Raw genomic sequence first — 18,885 nt, 5'->3', positions numbered from 1 at the left:
TGCAGTCAGAATGTGATTGAGTTCTTCATTGGGCATTACTTTCCTTCTTACTTATTTCTCAAAAGCGCATTTCAAATCCATAAGCCTTTTTCAGTGAGCTGTTATCATTGTAATCTTTTGGCAGAGGACGTAGAGTTTTGTAATGTTTGCTTGTTTTCTCTGACATTAAAATGTTTACTAATTGCAAGAACTTAGGCATTTAAATGGCCTTTCTGAATTGACAGCTATCAATAGATAATCATAATATCACAAAAGACAGAGTAATACGTTAGAGGACATTAAGACTGTTTACTCGGCCATGGTTGGAACCACCAATCTCAAAACTGTGACACAGTCTGTTCTATTTATAACACATCGAGATGTTCCCACAGCCTAAGAAAATTCTATTCCAATTTTTAGCAAATCTCAGAAATCCTTCATCTAGCAGTTTTTCTCAGTAGAAATAGTGGGAAAATGGATCATAAGTCAATGGAATATCTTATAGATAGAACATAACTCTTTTAAATATCAATTGCCTCAATGTTTTCCCATTATTATTGTGTGATGTTTATCTCCTATTTTTTTGTTATCTGAATTGTGTTATGTCTTAAAGTTATTTTTCTCAAGTTTAATTTTGAAAACATTTACTTCTGTAAAATTGCCTATGATGAGTGAAAAACTAAAAGTATTCTTATCAGAAGTTAATACTAAATTTTGAAAAATGTACCAGCCAAATAATGCCTTCTATGAAAAGTAGCTTTAAAAAAAAAAAAGCACTCACTGTGGTCTTGGTACTTGTAAAGAGAACAGTCTTTACTGTTCATGTAGATCTGTTGTATGCATGTTATAGTTGCATAATTAAGATATGTCAAAAAATGTGTAAAAGGTGGATTTAACTGTTGAAAAATCAGTTATGTTGCGGGGGGAGTGTTACGAGTGAAGACAGCTCACTTGAATCATGAAAGAATGTTCTTGGGCCTGTTTGCGCTGTGAGTAGTCACCAAATCTATATGGATATTCACATTATTTGTAATACTTTTTAAGATATATATTTCTGGGCCCTATTGTGAACCTAATGAATCAATGTCTCTGGGATGAAGTTCAAATTATGTATTATTAAGTTCCTCAGGCAGTCCCTAACTCTGCCATATAGTCTGGCAGTAGAACTAGAGCATTTAGGAAGCATTACAATCCTCAGCATGCTCAGTGGACCAAAGAGTGGGAACTGGAGAGAAAGACTGAGGTTTAAATTTAAAAAACAAGTTTAGTTTCTAAGATACTTAGGTGTCATCAAACACATTTAACATATTTTGGTAGATACACTTATAAACCAGAAAATACGTTTTTTTCCAGAAGTTAGAAGACAAAGAACTCAAGCATTAACAGTTTTATTAAGATATAAGTCACCGGGCGTGGTGGCTCACACCTGTTATCCCAGCACTTTGGGAGGCCGAGGCAGGCAGATCATGAGGTCAGGAGATCGAGACCATCCTGGCTAACACGGTGAAACCCCATCTCTACTAAAAATACAAAAAATTAGCCAGGCATGGTGGCGGGCGCCTATAGTCCCAGCTACTCGGGAGGCTGAGGCAGGAGAATGGTGTGAACCCTGGAGGTGGAGCTTGCAGTGAGCTGAGATCGCACCACTGCCCTCCAGCCTGGGGGACAGAGCAAGATTCGTCTCAAAAAAAAAAAAAAAAAAAAAAAAAGACAAAGATAAAAAGATACGTCACCTACAATTCACCCACCTTTTTTGAAGTGTGCAATTCAATACTTTTTTATATATTCACAGATAAGTGGAACCAAGACCATAGTCAATTTTAGAACATCTTTATCATCTTGAATAGAAGCCTCATTTTTGTCACTTCCCTAAGCCCTCATCCACTTCCACAGCCATAAGCAACCACTGATTTACGTCCTATCTCTATAAATATACCTATTTTAAACATTTCATACAAATGTATATATGGTCTTTTGTGACTCTTGACCATATCCAGCTGTTAGGCTCCACTAATTGTGGCCAATCATTCTGTTGTTTTCAACAATGCCCTGTGGCATAAATTGCTTCACAAACTGATCCATTCTAGCTCTTTTGAAGGGACAGTTCATTAGCTTAAGTGTTTGATATTTGTTCTGACCTCAGGAGTATTCTTCCCAGCTATCTCACTGTTTTTCCCTGGGAAAGTAGTCTATGGATTTAGCCTATAGGGCCAATGGGTCTAATAGTATCCTGCCAACTACCTTTCACCACAATCTCCAATGTTTTTGAGTGCTCTAACACTTGGTCGTCACACTGTTGCAAATGAAGTGAATTCCTATAGAGAGACATTTGGAGCTTCTAGTTCTATGGCCTACTTTTCCTCAGGCAAAATCTCTTAAGCCAGGTTAATTGGTGTGGGGACAATGACAAACTTCTGAATGGTACGCCCACTCTAGTAGCTGAACGCTCACTGGAGGGAGTTCTGGCAGCAGCCCTACATCTTTTTGACTTGCCTCTCCCATCATAGAACCAGTGCCCCACAAGCTGGGGCAAGGGTCAAGGTTTCTGCACTCAATAATGTAAGCTTCCATCCCATAAGGGGATCGAGGTAGAAGAAGGGAGCCCCCCACCTCTTGGTTGCACTTGCCTAAAACAGCCTTTGCTAGGATGACAAATGTTGATGCCCTATCTTTTCTGGAAAGAGAACTCTCTAACGAGGGTCTGGGAGGAGAGGGAGCCCTGTGTTATTGGCTCTGTCAGTCTGGAGTAGAATTTCCATCCCAATGAGATGTGAGAAGTCAGAGACGGAGTTTTGTTTCATTTTTTTCCTCCTAGAATCCTTTCGTGAAGCAGAGTTTTATTTCAAATACCAGTCTCTTACTCTTCTTACTGAGTTTTAGTAGATATCCTTGAGTAATGTTTCTTCATTTGCTATATGCTCTTAGGACCATTTCCAGAAATTTTAAATTATAATATTCACCAATTTCATTGAGTGGTGGGTCTGTGGAGCTCCTCACACTGTCATGCTAGAAGCAAAACTCCAGGCAGATTGTTTTTAAAGTTTTATCAAGTTACAAGATGATAACTAACTTAAGAAAGGAATTTGAGGTGTACATTGTCTTAGGTTCTTAGAAACATTAAAAAAAGGCTCTTTTTTCTATTTCTTATCTCCCCACCACCAAAATAAACACCCTGCTATACATTTCAGACTTCCTATTAATGGCATCTCTGCCCTTCCATTTTGTTCATTCCAGGTATCCTAGACTTATCCTTGACTCTCCTCACTTATATTTGTCAGCAAATTCTACTACCTTGAAAGTATGTCTAGAATCTGACCTCTTCTCCTTGCCTCCTCCATTGCCACCCTGTTCCAAGCTGTCTTCCTTTCTCATCTGGGTTATTTCTTGATGCTTCTACCCTTGCCTGTGCACAGTATACTCTCATTAGGTTAAGTGATCCTTTTGAATAAAAATCAGATTACATCATGTCTCTGCTCAGAACTCTTCAGTGGATCCTTTTTTTTTTTCCAGAATAAAAATCAAAGTTCTTATACTGATTTCTGAGGCCCTATACAATCTGTTCTGCATGCTGTCTTCCTTCTCTGACTCTTTCTCCTACTATTCTCAGCCATCCTGGCTCTCTTGCTTTTTCTCAAACACAGAAGACACCATCTGTCCCAGAACCTTTGTACTGACATAAACTCTGGATATCTCTGGGACACAATCTCTCACTTCCTTCAAGCCCTTGCTTACCTGAGATTTCAACCTCCTGACCCTTACTGTGCTCTGTTTGTTCTCCACAGCACTAGTCAAATTCTAATATATGATACTGTGTAACTTGCATATTTATTTCTTTTGGTCTTTTTTCTCCTAGTAAAGTTCCACAAGGGCCAAGAGTTTTGACTGTTTTGTTCACTGATGTATAACTCAATGAACAGAACAGTGTTTGGCAATGATTTTTGCATGAAGGAATGTCCCTGTGAATTTCTTGTATGGTATGCATGTTTATGTGTATATATGCAGTAAAAATGTTAACATAAATTCTCTTTCAAAATAGTTCCTTTTAAATTGGGTTTGGGGATTATATAGAATCTTAACTAAGGCACACCTGGTTTTCCCTCATTCAAGCTATTTGTAAATGGGGCATTTCTGGATACTTAAGTCAAAACAACAAATGTGCTTAATACCACTGTTCAATTTCAAACATGATCATTATAAAGACCTTGTAGGTTAGTACCTTGGCAGAATTTTAAAATGTCATGATTAAACTGAGAATTTGAGAGCTGTTGTAGGTGTTTGCAAATTAATTTTTAATTTTATTAATCCCCTACATGTCTAGTGAATAATAAATAGTTATTGTGAAATTCACAAGGCTAAACACTCATTTCAGAAAATATGAGATATTTCATTTATGCATTGTAAAGTACTACCAGTTTGAGCAAGTATATTTTAAGAGCTTAAGAGATTTCAAAAAAATGCTCTGCAAAAAGTATTTGTAAAATAACGCACACTATTCTTGATAGAATTTTTCTTGTTTTCTTATCTTTTAAACATATCTTAATACAATTTAGGATAGAGAAGCAATTAATGTTTTAGGTGAAATGTTACTGTCAGACAACTATAGCACTCATACCTAGTATTATCCTAGACATTGTACAGCACTTGATCCTTTCAGGATAAGCCTATCTGCCATTTCTTTTACCTGTTAAAGTGCTTCTTGATAACTACCCTTGAACTCAAGCAACATATGAGAAATCTGATTTTCCTTTTTGTGATAAATGGCACTACTGCCAGACATTTTCAGTTTTTCTGATGGAGAAGATTGCCTGTTTCTGCACTGATTAAAATCAGTCTTACATAGGGACATATTAGTTGGATTTATTGGCTAATTATTAGCCACATTCGACATGACTCTGAATTGGTAAAAATACAAAACTCTTATCTTTTAAAGAACTATATTCGGTTATAATGTATCATTATTATAATTATTCTGTTATATATAATAATTATGTCGTGAAAACACCCCTCTTGGGTTTAGTTTTTTTTTTTTTTGTTAGAATGTGAGTTTCAGTAGTGTGTCTATGATGCCTTTCTTCTGTAATTCTAATAAACAGTCACAAATCTTGAGAAAATTTAGGTTGAATTCTGGGTTCCAGCCAGATAATCTTGTTAGGCCAGAAAGCTTAGATCTTCAGCTGGGTAAATAAATCTCCATGTTCATTTAATCAAATAAGATTTGATTCAATCTAATGAAGTCACAAAGGAAATTCCAGTTTTCAATAATACACATATTCGGGGAGCCCCATATTGACTTGGTGCTCTTTTTTTTTTCATTTTTGTGGAATATAAAACAACTTTTCCCTAGAAGGAGAAACACTTGTTACAGAGTTTGATTCATTTCTGTCCAACTTCTTAGTTACTAAATGTAGTATTTTTTTCAGAGTTTAGCAGACAAATGAAATTTAAAAGCAACAAGTTTTGAATATCTGTTACTGATAAAACTGCTTTATATTTATGGAGTCTTATTTCAACCCATGGTGATAGCTATCTTTTTTTAATCCATCCAAAGATAATGTGAGGAAAATATCTTTACAGTAGATTGTGTGCTGTTTAGGTGGTCAGCAAACTGAAGTATTGTCAGAATTGAGACTAAATACAGACCTGAAATAAAATGATACCTCTCTTCTGGTCATATGTTTATTGATTTTATGGTCTAATAAAAAGAAAATAGTTGATAGAAACACTTAGAATTCACTAATAACCACAGGGTGTATGGCAATTTTTTCTTTTATTATATTGGTGAAAAATAAGACTAACCAAAGACTCCAGATGTCCTTTATGCTGCCTTGGCGTACTCACAATAGTGTCATGTCTAGATAATTTGCAATTTTATAAGGAGTAAGAAGGAGATTAGCTTATCAAATTCCCATAATAGACCTTTGACCAGAGTTCACAGTATATTCACTGCTTGGATTACTATATACTGAAAGACGGGAGCTATGTTTCAAATGATAGAAAATCGGGATGATATCATGATCTTATTATCTTGCATCTCATTAACCGTAAGCAAAATGTAAAACAAAAATATAGATTTGTTGCTAACACACTCTCTACATATAAAAATAATGAAATAAGAACTGTTTGTAATACCACATTAAGTAGGAACTTCAGATTTGACATGTTTTATACAAATTAAAAACTTCCTTGGTAAAAACTATAATTTTAAAAAATCCAAATGTACTCTGGGAAACCAGCATTTCTTTTTCTTTTTTATTTGGATTCAGCCACTCTCTAACTGATAGGGATTAGTTTAAAAGTGAAGGCTTCATCTTCCAAGGGGATGGGGAGGAAAGAAGATTTAAAGTATTCAGAGCCAACATTCCTACTTCTTTCTGTTTGAGATTTTTCTTTACATGTTAACCTGTTTTGCTTTCCAAATTTTTTAAAAATTCTAGTCTATGCAAGGAAAGCTTTCTAAAGAGAAACTGACCACTGAAAAGATGATGGAAGAGCTGGAAAAGAAAGAAAGAAATGTACAGAGATTAACAAAAGCATTGCTTGAAGTGAGTAGAAGAAATTCAATTTGCTTTGAAAGGATGATTCACTACCTGTTTAAGCAAATGCTTATTTTATAGATATTAATAGAGCATTTTCAGATTAAAGACATAATTTTGATATGCCTGTTAATTAATTCCATTGTTTTTTACCAAAATTATTATAAAAAGACAAACCTTTATTTAATCTTGTGTTTTAGAATACAATTTCACATAATTATAGTACAGTATATATTTATTATATTTATCAGCTGGCATTCATCTATAAAAAAGTTTTTTTCCCATCACCCCAGGCTATTGAGTTATTCTGAAATACAGTTCCAATTGGAAAGCTAATTAAAGTTACCTTTAATTAGCAGTTTTCAGGATAAGAAGGTAGCAGTTTTGGGGATCAGCAATTCAGAGTTGTTGGTTTTTTCTTTTTTTCTTCTTTGATTTTATGCTTGTATTTCTTTGTCTCTCACACTGAAGTTTGTGGTTCCTATCAACATTAACATAGATGCTTTCCCCCCACCAATATGCAAAAAGTAGTTTCAAAGTAATTAAACCACTATTGCTACTAACAATAAAAACCACAGAGTGAGGTTCAAAGTTACTTTTTAGTTCTTTTTATCCTTGGAATAAATCTCATTATAGAAAAATACAGGCTGGGTGTGGTGGCTCACACCTGTAATCCTAATACTTTGTTTTGGGAACCTGAGGTGGGGAGATCACTTCACCCCAGGAGTTTGAGACCAGCTTAGGCAACGTGACAAAACGCTCTTTCTAGAAAAAATGCAAAAATTAGCCAGGCATGATGGTGTTTACCTGTGGTCCCAGATATTCAGGAGGCTGAGGTGGGAGGATCACCAGAGCCCGAGGAGGTCAAGGCTACAGTAGTGAGTCATGACTGTGCCGCTGTACTCCAGCCTGGGTGACAGATTGAGGCCCAAAAAAGAAAAATACATACACAACCAACAGGCTTATTACGTGAGAGACTCCTAGAAACTGAGACTGGATTTATGTTTCTTCCCTTGGATATACGCTAAAGCATCAGATGGCACAGAGAAACAATTTCCACTATTTAAATTGTTATTTTTCTATGTGTTTTTTTTTCCACTGCATATATGTAGTTGAATTTGGTTAATGTGCATATAATATGACTCTATCATTTTGTTTATAGACTTGGGGGAAAATGTTAACCTGTATGGCTTTGAGTACCTTTCCTCTGTTCTAACAATCTGATGTTTGTTTTCTTTATCCTTGCAGAACCAAAGACAAACAGATGAGACATGCTCTTTATTGGATCAGGGCCAGGAAGCTGACCAATCTAGGCAGCAGACAGTTCTTTCCAAACGGCCACTATTTGATTTGACTGTGATTGATCAGCTGTTCAAGGAAATGTCCTGTTGTTTGTTTGACTTGAAAGCATTGTGTAGTATTCTTAATCAGCGTGCTCAGGGCAAGGAGCCTAATCTTTCATTATTACTGGGAATAAGATGTAAGTGTCTGATGACTTGTCCTTATTTTGTGGCAATTAGAAACCTGTCTTCACGAGTGAGGAACTTCTGACTGCCTTTTCTCTGTTTATTTTTGTAATCTCTTTTCCTGCTTAGAATCAGTCTGTGGGTTTATGTATACCTGTTATTACTTCATTGCAAGAAGTGAGTGGGGTAATAGCTGACATTAACTGCCACTTGGTAGAATGCCTGGTGATGTTTCCTATGTTGAATCTGTAAATATGTGAACAGAGTGATAGTTAGGTGTGACTTCCCATTTACTCTTCCAAAAATAATGATTCCTTCTATTTGCTTTCATGTGTTAGTTGCATAGATTAAGTGACCCAGCCATATTGTCCACTGGTAAAATATTTGAGAAATATTTTGCTTTCCAGTGCAGTGTATGTTCTATGGCAGCTGCTTCACGTGAGTGCCAATGATTTCACATGAGCCAGTTTTCACAGCCTACAGATCTGTTGCCTTTGTCATGCGTACTTTGCTGGCTTAATGTGACACCCATCCACTCTTGGCCTCAATTCTATCTTCCTCCACACATAATTGTGAGAGCTGCCACAGTAATAATCCTAGTGTCCCTTCCTTTCTGTGCTACTTTTGCAGAAACGCTCATCTCTGTACGTGGTTCCAAATCAGGATGTTAGTCTCTTTTTAATAGAGAAGAAATGAACTTGGAAGGAAATAGGAATGGAGTAAGACCATATAATAAGGTTTATGAGCCAACATGTATATTTAGTAGCTGCCTAATATTATGGTTAATAATACTGGTTTTGTTTCAGACTGGTTTTGTTTCTAGTTTCATCAAAAAGATTCCAGCATTTTGCATCATAATAGTTATTCTGGCAAATCAAATAATGCTCTTGACCAAAGTATATCACTTGTTAAATGAAACATTATCTGTGCTCAACTATGTCCCTTTCATTTCATAGATATTTGTACACATACACAAATGTGGATATGGAAAAAACACATAATGTTTAAGTATATTCACTCATGGAGTAAACATTTATCAGATGCCTTCTGTGGTCCAGACACTAAGTAGGTGCTGGTAATACAGATAACCTGAACACAGTCCTTGTCCACACATTAACCAAATTATTAGAGCATTCTGATAGGTGCTATGGTTGAGATGTGGACAAAGGACAGCGGGAGCACAAGAGGAAAGAAACAACTAAATCTACGTGGGAAGGGCTGCGGAAACTCCACAGAGTAGTTGGTGTTCAGTGTCGCTCTTAGAGGAGGAAGAGGAGAAGTTTGCCAGGTGCACATGGAGTGCTTTAATATCTCTTGGGAGCAAGAAGCAAAGCTCACACACAAAGGGAACTCACTTTCTCCACGATTTTAGAGTTGGTCACCCTTTTAATTACTTTAGAGTCGCCTACATTTTCACTGTCATAAGGTAGCATTTGTTAAGTTTTTCAGTAATAGAGTAGTAGAGCTATCCTAATGTGAATCTTACCACCCCCACCTCCCAATACTCCTTCTAGTCTTTGAAGTTTGACCCCAGAATCCTTACCTTATATTTGGCATTGTGAAAGTTTTACCAGCCAGTTGATTTGTGAAAAACCAGTCGCTTCATGGCTCCATTTACTCACCCTGTCCTTCTGGAAACTGTGCGCTACCTTGGTTTCCATGACATCATTCTCTAGGTTCTGCTTCTGCCTTTATGACTGCTCAGTCTCTGTCTTCTGTGGACTTCTCTGCCACTTAATTATTAGTATCCCCAGAAGCCTTACGTTACTGGTTTTGTGTTTGTTTCTTCTTATTCAGTACTTCATCTGAGTGTTCTTATCCACCCCTGTTTTTTCTGTTACTGCCATACCTTTCACCTAGACATTTATCTCCTCTGGGCTCCAGATTATATTCCCATGTATATTAGAATTGGCTGTTTTGAATGCATCACAGACTGTACACATTCAAAACCAGAACACACTTTCCTTCCCTCCCTGAACCTGTTCCTCTTCTCAGTGAGTAACACCACCATTCACCTGTCACTTGAACCCAGATTTTATTCTCCACTTTGCTTTTTCCTTCATCTGGCACCTGTGCCCAATCCTTGCCCATCACTCAAGTTGATGATGATTGAGTGCTATCAGTTCTGTCATCTGCTTACTACATCTAACGTTCCTGCCCTTCTATCTCCATTGCACTATTGCCTTAATTTAAGTTTTCATAACCCGTCACCTATACTGGTCTCTCTGACAACCATCTTTCTCACCCCCTCCCCCTAATCCATTTTACATTGTTGCCAGACACATCTGTCTAAACTATGAACCTGGTTTCCTAATGCTTACACTGCTCTGTGGTCAAGATAGGTAGCTACAAGCTACCTCTATAGCCTTATTTCTTGGTACTCTCCTTTGTCACAGTTTTTACTCTACCATTTTAGAGCTAGATACTGATTTTTTGAGGTTTCTCAAATTCTGCTGTACTGTTTTGCTTTCTGACTCCACTTTTGTTCATTTTGCAGTTTGGCCCACCCAGTGAACAAGCAACTGTTGCCTCTCCAGTTAGGACTAGTTGTTTGTTTTTTTATGCCACTGCAACTTGTATATAGTGGTAGGTTACCTACAGTACCTCACTGTGTTCATTTGTTTATGAAATTGTATGTAAAGCATCGAGAACAAGCCACTGTGTCTGTTCCTTTTCTGACTTCAACATCTAACATAGTTCCTATATCATGGCAGATGTTCAGTTAACGTTTGTTAAAATAACAGTCACTCACTGACTCTTATGCTTACAATAAACTACTATGAAGGTATAAGGAGAGGTTTCTTTTGTAATCACTGGCTCTGCCTGATTTTATGTTGAGATATGCTTACAAAGAGAAGAACTGAAGTAAATAAAAGCTGGCTGACTCAAGGCCCTCTGTTATTCAGCCATTAGGCAACCGGCTATCAGCCTGATTCAATTGTTTGGGATCATAGGGTCCCAGCTTTCACTCTTCCTCTCCCTCTCCCTCTCTGTCTCTCTCATTTTCCCTCCCTGCTCTCCCTCTGTGTGTGTGTGTGTGTGTGTGTGTGTGTGACACTTACTATGTATTTGAAAATTAATATTTTCATGGCAGTAAACCCACTTTGCAGCCATAAATATGTAAGATACCACCTCTTACTACACAAATGGTCTTCAGATTTTGCCAAATGGGAAAAACTGAGTGCTCTAGTTGAGCTTGAAGAGAGACATTAGAGTATGCTCTTTTTCACTTTTGGAATATTGTTACCCATTGAATATGCTGAATTTGTGTGTATCACTGTGTGCATTTAATTCATTTTAATTTGTGAAATTTATAAAGGACCAAGTGGATAAGATCTGTTTAATATTGAATGATGCATGATTTAAACATAACTTGACCCTGAGCCTCACTGGTATTCAGTGTGTAGCATTATATTTCCATGATGATTAAGGTGAAAAATTCTAAAATGTCTTTGTTCAAAAAAATGTGAGATATTCTCTCTATGTTTTATTTACAGCAATGAACTGTTCAGCTGAAGAGACTGAGAATGACCACAGCACAGAAACACTCACTAAAAAGCTGTCAGATGTGTGCCAGTTACGAAGAGACATTGATGAATTAAGGACTATAATATCAGACCGCTATGCTCAGGACATGGGAGACAACTGCATTACTCAGTGATCAAGTGGTAGTCCCACAGCAATAATGACCCGTTGTTTAAATGCTGCTGTGTTATGGAGCCATAATGGAAGGTTGCAAGTGACATGACTTGCACATAGGGATTTTTTTTCTCTGAATTTGTTTTGTTGAAGGGGAGAAGGGAAGTGAAGAGATTTTGAAGGGGCTTATCTAATCAGGCAAAAAGAAAAAAAATCAAATTACCTTTGGAAAATATGATAAAATCTACAAGAAAAAAAATGTCTATATTCTCAAACTACTGATTGTAGGACCAAGCTGTGAAGAATACCCTTCACATGAAGGAGTAGGATTCCTTTTAATCCTATAGCTTTGTGTGTTTGTGTGTGCATGTATGTGTGTTGTGTGTGTGTGCACGCGCTTTATTCACAAATTTAAGGGTTTCTAGGGTCAGAGCAGAGCTTCTGAGAAAGGCACACGTTGTTTATTCTTATATTTCTTTCCTATAGAAGCTTGTGTTGTACTTTGGGATTTTCAGTGGCTGGCTGAACAAGAGTTCAACAGCAGGCAAGTGTTGTAATGGTAGTACAGCAGGCAAAACCATTTATATTTTGAACACTTACTGCACTCATAGAATGTTTTGTGGTTGAGCTGATGTTACTGTAGATAGGTCAGCTGTTTTTCCAGAGTGATTGTGGATTTCCCAAGAGGTGTGAAATTTTGACGTGATGCTCTTTTTCCTTAGTATTGTAATGTATGTGTTACAAGAAAGGTTAACATAATTTGAACTAATTTTAACATGGTCCTTACTATTTACAATTTTTTATTTATATATTTTATATATATACATATATAAATGTAAACAAAGCCATATATAATTAATAAAGGCATTGGATCATTATTATAAAAGAAAGATTAACAAAGTTACCCTGGAACAATAGCTTACTTATCCAAATCTCAATATTTACATTTTAACAGTTTTGTATGTTTCAAAGTTGAAACTACTGTAAGAGAAAGCCAATACTATTTATATCTGAATCAACAGTAGCATAAACATTTTTTAATTGAGATGGTATTTTAATTCCTTTTATTAGATAAAGTACATTAACAACAGTTTTTCACAGGATATGAACTTGGCGAGGTTAGCTCTTAATCTGAATTACAGGTTATTACTATGAAATGCAGTTGACTTTGCAGTAGACATACAGTCATTTAAACTTCCAAATGAGTGTTGTCCATGTTTCTGTTGGTGTTTTGGAAGGATTATACATTTTATTGCCCTCAGCATTGATTATGTTCTTTTGAATATACTTAGTTTTGGCGAAAGCCTTGTCCTTTGTAAGTTGATTTGATCTTGTGATTGCAACCAAGTCTCATTTAGGTCAAGACTAAATAAGAGATGGAGGGGTAGAGGGTGTGACTCAAGCAGGATAATATTGATTTGATAAAGAGCATATCACATGCCTGTTTTCTTGCCAGATAAAGGGCGTAGCACATGCCTGTTTTCTTATATACTAGAATAAAGGCTGTCCTAGGAAAGATTTTTCTTAAATGTCTAACAGTGAAAATGTGAGACAAGGCCTTCAAGGAGACTACCCAGGAAGATACACAGTTTAAAATGTTGGCTATGTAGCTCTCAATAGATTATTTTATGGTTATACTTGAATAATCAGTTATAATACACTGTAAAGAAATCAGATTTTCCTTCTGTTCGGTGTCTGAGTCCTTTCTGCTCTTCTTACTTCTGAGAATCTGGGCACTAAGAAATCAGTAAGTACATTGTAGTGCTTCTGCATCCCAGAGTCCTTAACCTAAGGAGGGTCTTAGTAACTGGTAAGAACTTGGCTTTCTAGTTATATTCACTTGGTTTTTTAACTTTAGTAGCTTGAAGATAATCAGGGTATAGTAAATTTCCACCAAAAATGTGATGCAAAGAATTCTGCCTTGGTCCTTTATGGTAAAGCAGATAATAACGTCTAAAATAGATCAGCCCCAAGTGCAGCAAACATTTTTACATTCTCTTTGAATAGAATCCCAACCACCCTCCCCCATGATTTTGGAAATAAAGGCTTCCTAAAATAATAGAACAAATTGGCAAACAGTCACTAATTGGATCAGTAGGTTCTTACTTAAATATCTGTCCTTGATTTTTAGTGTATGTTTTGGGATTTTATGTTTTTATTTATTTATTTTTTTTAAGCAGACGTTACAGTTTGTTTTAATCTACTATAGATACATTTTTGTTTTTTGGCTTAGTTGGGGATAAAATAATTTATTTGTTTTTGTAAGTTAGCTTTCTAAAACTTACAGAAAGTAATTTAATTCACATATCTTAAAAATAAAATTCTAAAGTTATAAAATTTCTGACTTAGTAGGAAGTTTACAAACTACTGCTGATGCGTTTCAGTTTCCAAAATCTGTACCCCCCCATAAAAAAGGGAGTTAAAGATGTGCTAGTTTAAGTAGTTAGCTGAATTACAGATTGATCCTCTTAAAATCTGGAATTTGTAAAGGGGCCTACATAAACAGTAGATAGACTTGGAGGGATTTTGTGGGGGAATTGAAACTAATAGTATTCTATCTAGTTTGTCAGTATTTACTTTTTGATTTTTATTTTTCAGAAAATTTTCCTTTCCCGGGACACCCTCTTGTATTAGAATATCCTCTTCTGTATCACATTAAAAACAGATTTTACTGTTAGACCAAATAAGATGGGCAAATAGCAACACTAGAGCATCTCACCCAGTTTGAACTAGGATGTTCATGGAAGTTATGACACCAATATATTCCCGAAATGAAAATTAACCTACATTTTAAAGTGAATCTATTTGAAAATTTCCTTAATGAAACTTCCTTTTAATTGTGCTTTTTGTGAATCCATCACTTGTTTCTTTAGAAAGTATCTTATCCAGTATTAATATTTTGTTCTTTTGGGTTTTAAAGTTGAGCTTATTCGGCCTCAGTCACGTTACAGCAAGGATAAAGTAACAGTTGACTCAGTGAAAGACCCAAATTGCCTGTACAGATAAAATTCACTGAATCAAAGGCACAATAGCTATCTTTTCACTTGAGCTCAGAAAAGTAAGATGACTTAATTTGAACTCTTAATTTTCAGTGGCCTCTAATTAAACAAAAACAAAAAACCACAAATATTGGCTAGGTAAGATATTCCTGAGGTTATTTTAAAAGAAGTGTGGTACCTAGGATTCAATATTTAATGCTAACAGTATTATATTTTAGTGAAATTTATTTTGGTGGTGACAGTTTATTAAACCTAATTAGAGTTCTTTCAATAGCTTGTGGTAGAGACAATCTCAAGGGCTGGAAAGCGTTGCTAAAATGAATATCATACATTTCTGATATACTAAGGAGCTTATAAAGTAATTCTTTCATAGTGCAAGAATTATTAATTTCTTAGAGGATATTTTTAAAGGAGCTACTTAATTGGGAAAATGTTCTTTAAATATCAGTACTAGTTCATTAAGTAACATAGTAGCTGAGAACATGGACTATATTTTTACAGCATAGTTCAGCTTAGGCACACCTTTAGTTTGGATTATTGGCATTCTCTTACGTAGGAATTATATCATTGTAGATATGTAATTATGGTAATAAGCAATTTTCATAACCATGCTCACTCAGACTATATCATTTGAAACTGCCAGTGGCTGTAATTCTCCAAGCCAAAGTTAATTCATTTTGTTTCCATTTTTGACAATTCACTGTTGACAAAACAACAGAAACAATTTCCTATTTGGTATAAAGAGCAAAATTTACAACTTTGCCCCAAAATGCCATGGGTGGCATATTGCCATATGATTATATCATACATTTAATCATGTAGGGGAAAGATTTTGGATTTTTTTTCTTATTTAAAATATATAAGAATATAGTTTTAAATCAACAAGTCTAATAACACTATTGCAGCTGTACACAGAGAGAACCTTTTGTGCCTTTTTGCCTGCAGTAAGCATTTATTTCTATTTTACATGAGTTCTAAGAATGTTGATGATTATTGCACCTTGTTCTTCTGTATATAAACTTGATTAAGGATTTTTTTTTTTTAAAGCAAGGAGCTGTTTTTTATTACTAGGTAGATACCTTAGTAAACATGAGAGGAATTATCAGATAGATGTCTTTGGAGCCCAGCCTTCCCTCTGTAGTGAGCTGGAAACTCCTTTAGATTGTATTCATTGGTGTATATGTATATGTACATATATGTATAAATAGTTAAATACGTAAACATAAAACTTAACATCGCATTGTTGTGATGACAAGAAGTAGTAAGGTGCTAGGTGGTTACATTAAAAAGCACAGCACAGTGTATAATCAGTCACTATGACTGGTGGTTTTGTAAACTGGGTTCAGTTTTTGAGCCACCCAGAATACCTCATGTGTAAATACAGTGTTCATGACTTAATTGAAATACAGTTATTGTTAAAAAAAAAAAAAAAAAGAATGTGAAGCCACTGGTTGGCTTATGCCTTCTGATCTATCATTCTTGCCTCTTTTTTTGTAAAGGGGTTTTGTTGTTGTTGTTGTTGTTGTTCTGTTTTTTAATAGGGTTTACAGCTAGAATTTTGAATGCCAAAGTTCTATTTATTAAGAAAAAGTTTTCAATGTTAATGGCTCGTATTTTTCCACTGGACTATTGTTTGTTGATGTTGGAATTTGTATTTACACAGAAATAAATTTTTTATAAAAAGATTTATGTCTTCTTAGAGCCTAATGTTAATATAAGAATGTATTTGTACTTTCAGACTCTCTATTCTGAATTCTCAATGACAAGAATATGCTGTCTTGACTTTTAGGTGAAAGCTTTGTATAAATGCACAGGAGAATCTTTGACTAAAACATAGAGACTTCTGCCTTCTATCTTATAATTTCTTTCCAGTTACAAAAAAGCTTTTTCTCAGGGCCTTCTCATAAAGGGTACTGAGATTTTCTGATGGCAGGTACCGTAACACAGGAAATCATGCCTGTGTCCATTTCAGTTAATAGCACAGTGTCTCCTTTCTGACTTTCGAAAATCCCTATTTAAACCAGGAGTCTTCTTTCTAGTTTTCCAACAGACAGAATCTGACTTCAGTATTCTACATTGCTGAAAGTTTGGGTTGGCAAGTTAAATCTTTTATTTTCCACCCTCTAATCAAAGGTTAAAAACGTACTAAGACGTGCAAATAAAGCCTAGAGGGGCCTTGACATCTCAGCTTTGGTGGTTTGCCAGTCTAGTCTCAGAAGTGCCCTGCGGATGGCATCCTAAGTCCTTGTTCTAACATATAGGGGTTATAACCTCAATTTTTTTTTTATTCTTTTTTTTTTTTTGTGACAAAGTCTTGCTCTGTCGCCCAGGCTGGAGTGCAGTGGCGCGATATCAGCTCACCACAACCTCTGCCTCCCAGGTTCAAGTGATTCCCCTGCCTCAGCCCCCTGAGTAGCTGGGACCACAGGTGTATGCCACCATGCCTGGCTAATTTTTGTATTTTTAGTAGAGATGGGGTTTCACTATGTTGGCCAGGCTGGTCTCAAACTCGTGGACCTCGTGATCCACCTGCCTCAGCCTCCCAAAGTGCTGGGATTACAGTCATGTGCCACCACGCCCAGTCTATAGCCTCAATTTCTACAGGTAGTTGGTTAATGTTTGGATTAGCGGTATCTGTTACCAGTTTAGATAATTTGGCATTGTTCTGTCAGAGTCTTTAATGAGTTAACTCATTAAAGTTAACAGGGAAAGAAACACTTTGGAGATCCTGCATCACAGGCTACTTAGGTTGCAAGCAAATATCTTAGAAATAAGAGCAGGACGGTTAAAATCCTAGAATATTACTAAGGTGACCGGTAAAGAAGTTTCTCCTTCAGAATGAAAGGATTATTTTTGATCCGGAAAAAAGTTTTTGATGGGGGAGGGAGGTGGTCAACAAAAAGCTTTTGATAGGATACATCCCAGGATTTTGCCAATAATTTGAAGTTCTTTTATGACAAGCTTCCCCAACCAAACAGAATCATTCTATGTCGAAGAGCAGAGGACTCAGTTAAAAAGAGGTATGAAATAGGATGTTAGTAATGGCACAACATGGCAGAGTGGATCCAGTAGAGCAACAGTTTACAAATGAATACGCTCTCACATGTCAGTTAAGACATTCTCCTTGATTTAGAGGAGATCCCAGTTTTGGAAATTATGGTAAAAGTTTTTTTTTAAAAATTTAAGTAAAATTGCTATCTTTGGCAGGTACCTGATGTGATCACAAAAAGAAAAAAAATCTTCATTTTAGCCAACATGTTTTTAAACAGTCTCCATCTCTATTGAGTACCTCCTAATAAAAGTTTTAAACTAAACGTACACGTGCCCTTGACCAGGAAATTCTACTCTTAAATGTTTATTTGAGATGAATAAAAACATGTTCACAAAGGCACTTGTAGATGAATGTTCATGGCAGGTTATTCAAAATAACCCCAAACTGGAAACAGCCCAGAGGTTCGTCAGTAAAATCTTTCCACCCAGAGTTGAAAAATAGCATTCTTTTACAACCTTGGGTTCTAACTGATTGAGAGTCACTTTATTCTATATACTTTTTGGAAAATGGAGTAAGTTTAATACATAACTAAGTAGTGGATAGGAATTGGAAAACAGACCTCCCATTTACCAGAGGACTTTGGTTTACACTTCCCTCTGGAGGATTGCCCTTTGTCATGCTGCCACCCTTGTTCCATGGGTCTCCCCAGTTAAAGTGAAGCACTTGGTCTCATTCTTCTTGAAACAAACTTTTATATCATTGTTTGTTAATTGTTTGAGTGCCAGTCTTCCACCAGACTTTGAGCTCTTTTAGGACAAGCACCTTGCCAAACTTTGTGTTTAATTAGCAACTAGGATAAACTCACTTCCAGAAATGTGTACATATCTGCCCTTTACCCCAGGATAGAGGAGCTCTATTTTCAAGGAGAAAACGTAGTCTTTTAAGCACAGCCCTAGAAGGACATGGAGCTTTTAATGGAAAGAGGGGATAGTGATAATAAGTCCTACTTAAGCAAGTTGCATTTTAGTATCTCCTGCAGCTGTACACTTTCTACCCTTCTGTAGGTCCAGGCCACAGGATTGGACACAGTTATTTCCCAGCTCCAGTGCTCCCAGAGGATAACATTCTCACTGGGCTTTAGGCCAGCTGCATAGATTTTGTAAAAGCAAATCCAAAGTCTGGCTTAAAAGACGGACAAAATATCAATTCTAAAAATCAATGCATGGCTGGGCATGGTGGCTCACGCCTGTAATCCCAGCACTTTGGGAGGGCAAGGC

At 36.2% G+C, this 18,885-nt stretch overlaps 1 protein-coding gene across 2 annotated transcripts in view; it reads left to right on the top strand.

Moving 5' to 3' along the window:
* The window catches only part of CEP85L (centrosomal protein 85 like), a 193,074-nt gene extending 176,773 nt beyond the window's left edge, over positions 1 to 16,301 (top strand). For both annotated transcript variants that reach the window (XM_030809616.1, XM_003255624.4), the window contains exons 11-13: positions 6,414 to 6,521; positions 7,761 to 7,992; positions 11,476 to 16,301. In XM_030809616.1, coding sequence (XP_030665476.1) covers positions 6,414 to 6,521; positions 7,761 to 7,992; positions 11,476 to 11,639 — 504 coding nt within the window. In that variant the 3' untranslated portion in view covers positions 11,640 to 16,301. The remainder of the gene's footprint in view (positions 1 to 6,413; positions 6,522 to 7,760; positions 7,993 to 11,475) is intronic.
* The last annotated feature ends 2,584 nt before the right edge of the window (positions 16,302 to 18,885 follow it).

Source organism: Nomascus leucogenys, chromosome 3 (genome assembly GCF_006542625.1).
Source record: "Nomascus leucogenys isolate Asia chromosome 3, Asia_NLE_v1, whole genome shotgun sequence".
Taxonomy (NCBI): Eukaryota; Metazoa; Chordata; class Mammalia; order Primates; family Hylobatidae; genus Nomascus; species Nomascus leucogenys.
This window is presented reverse-complemented; position numbering and strand designations above follow the sequence as displayed.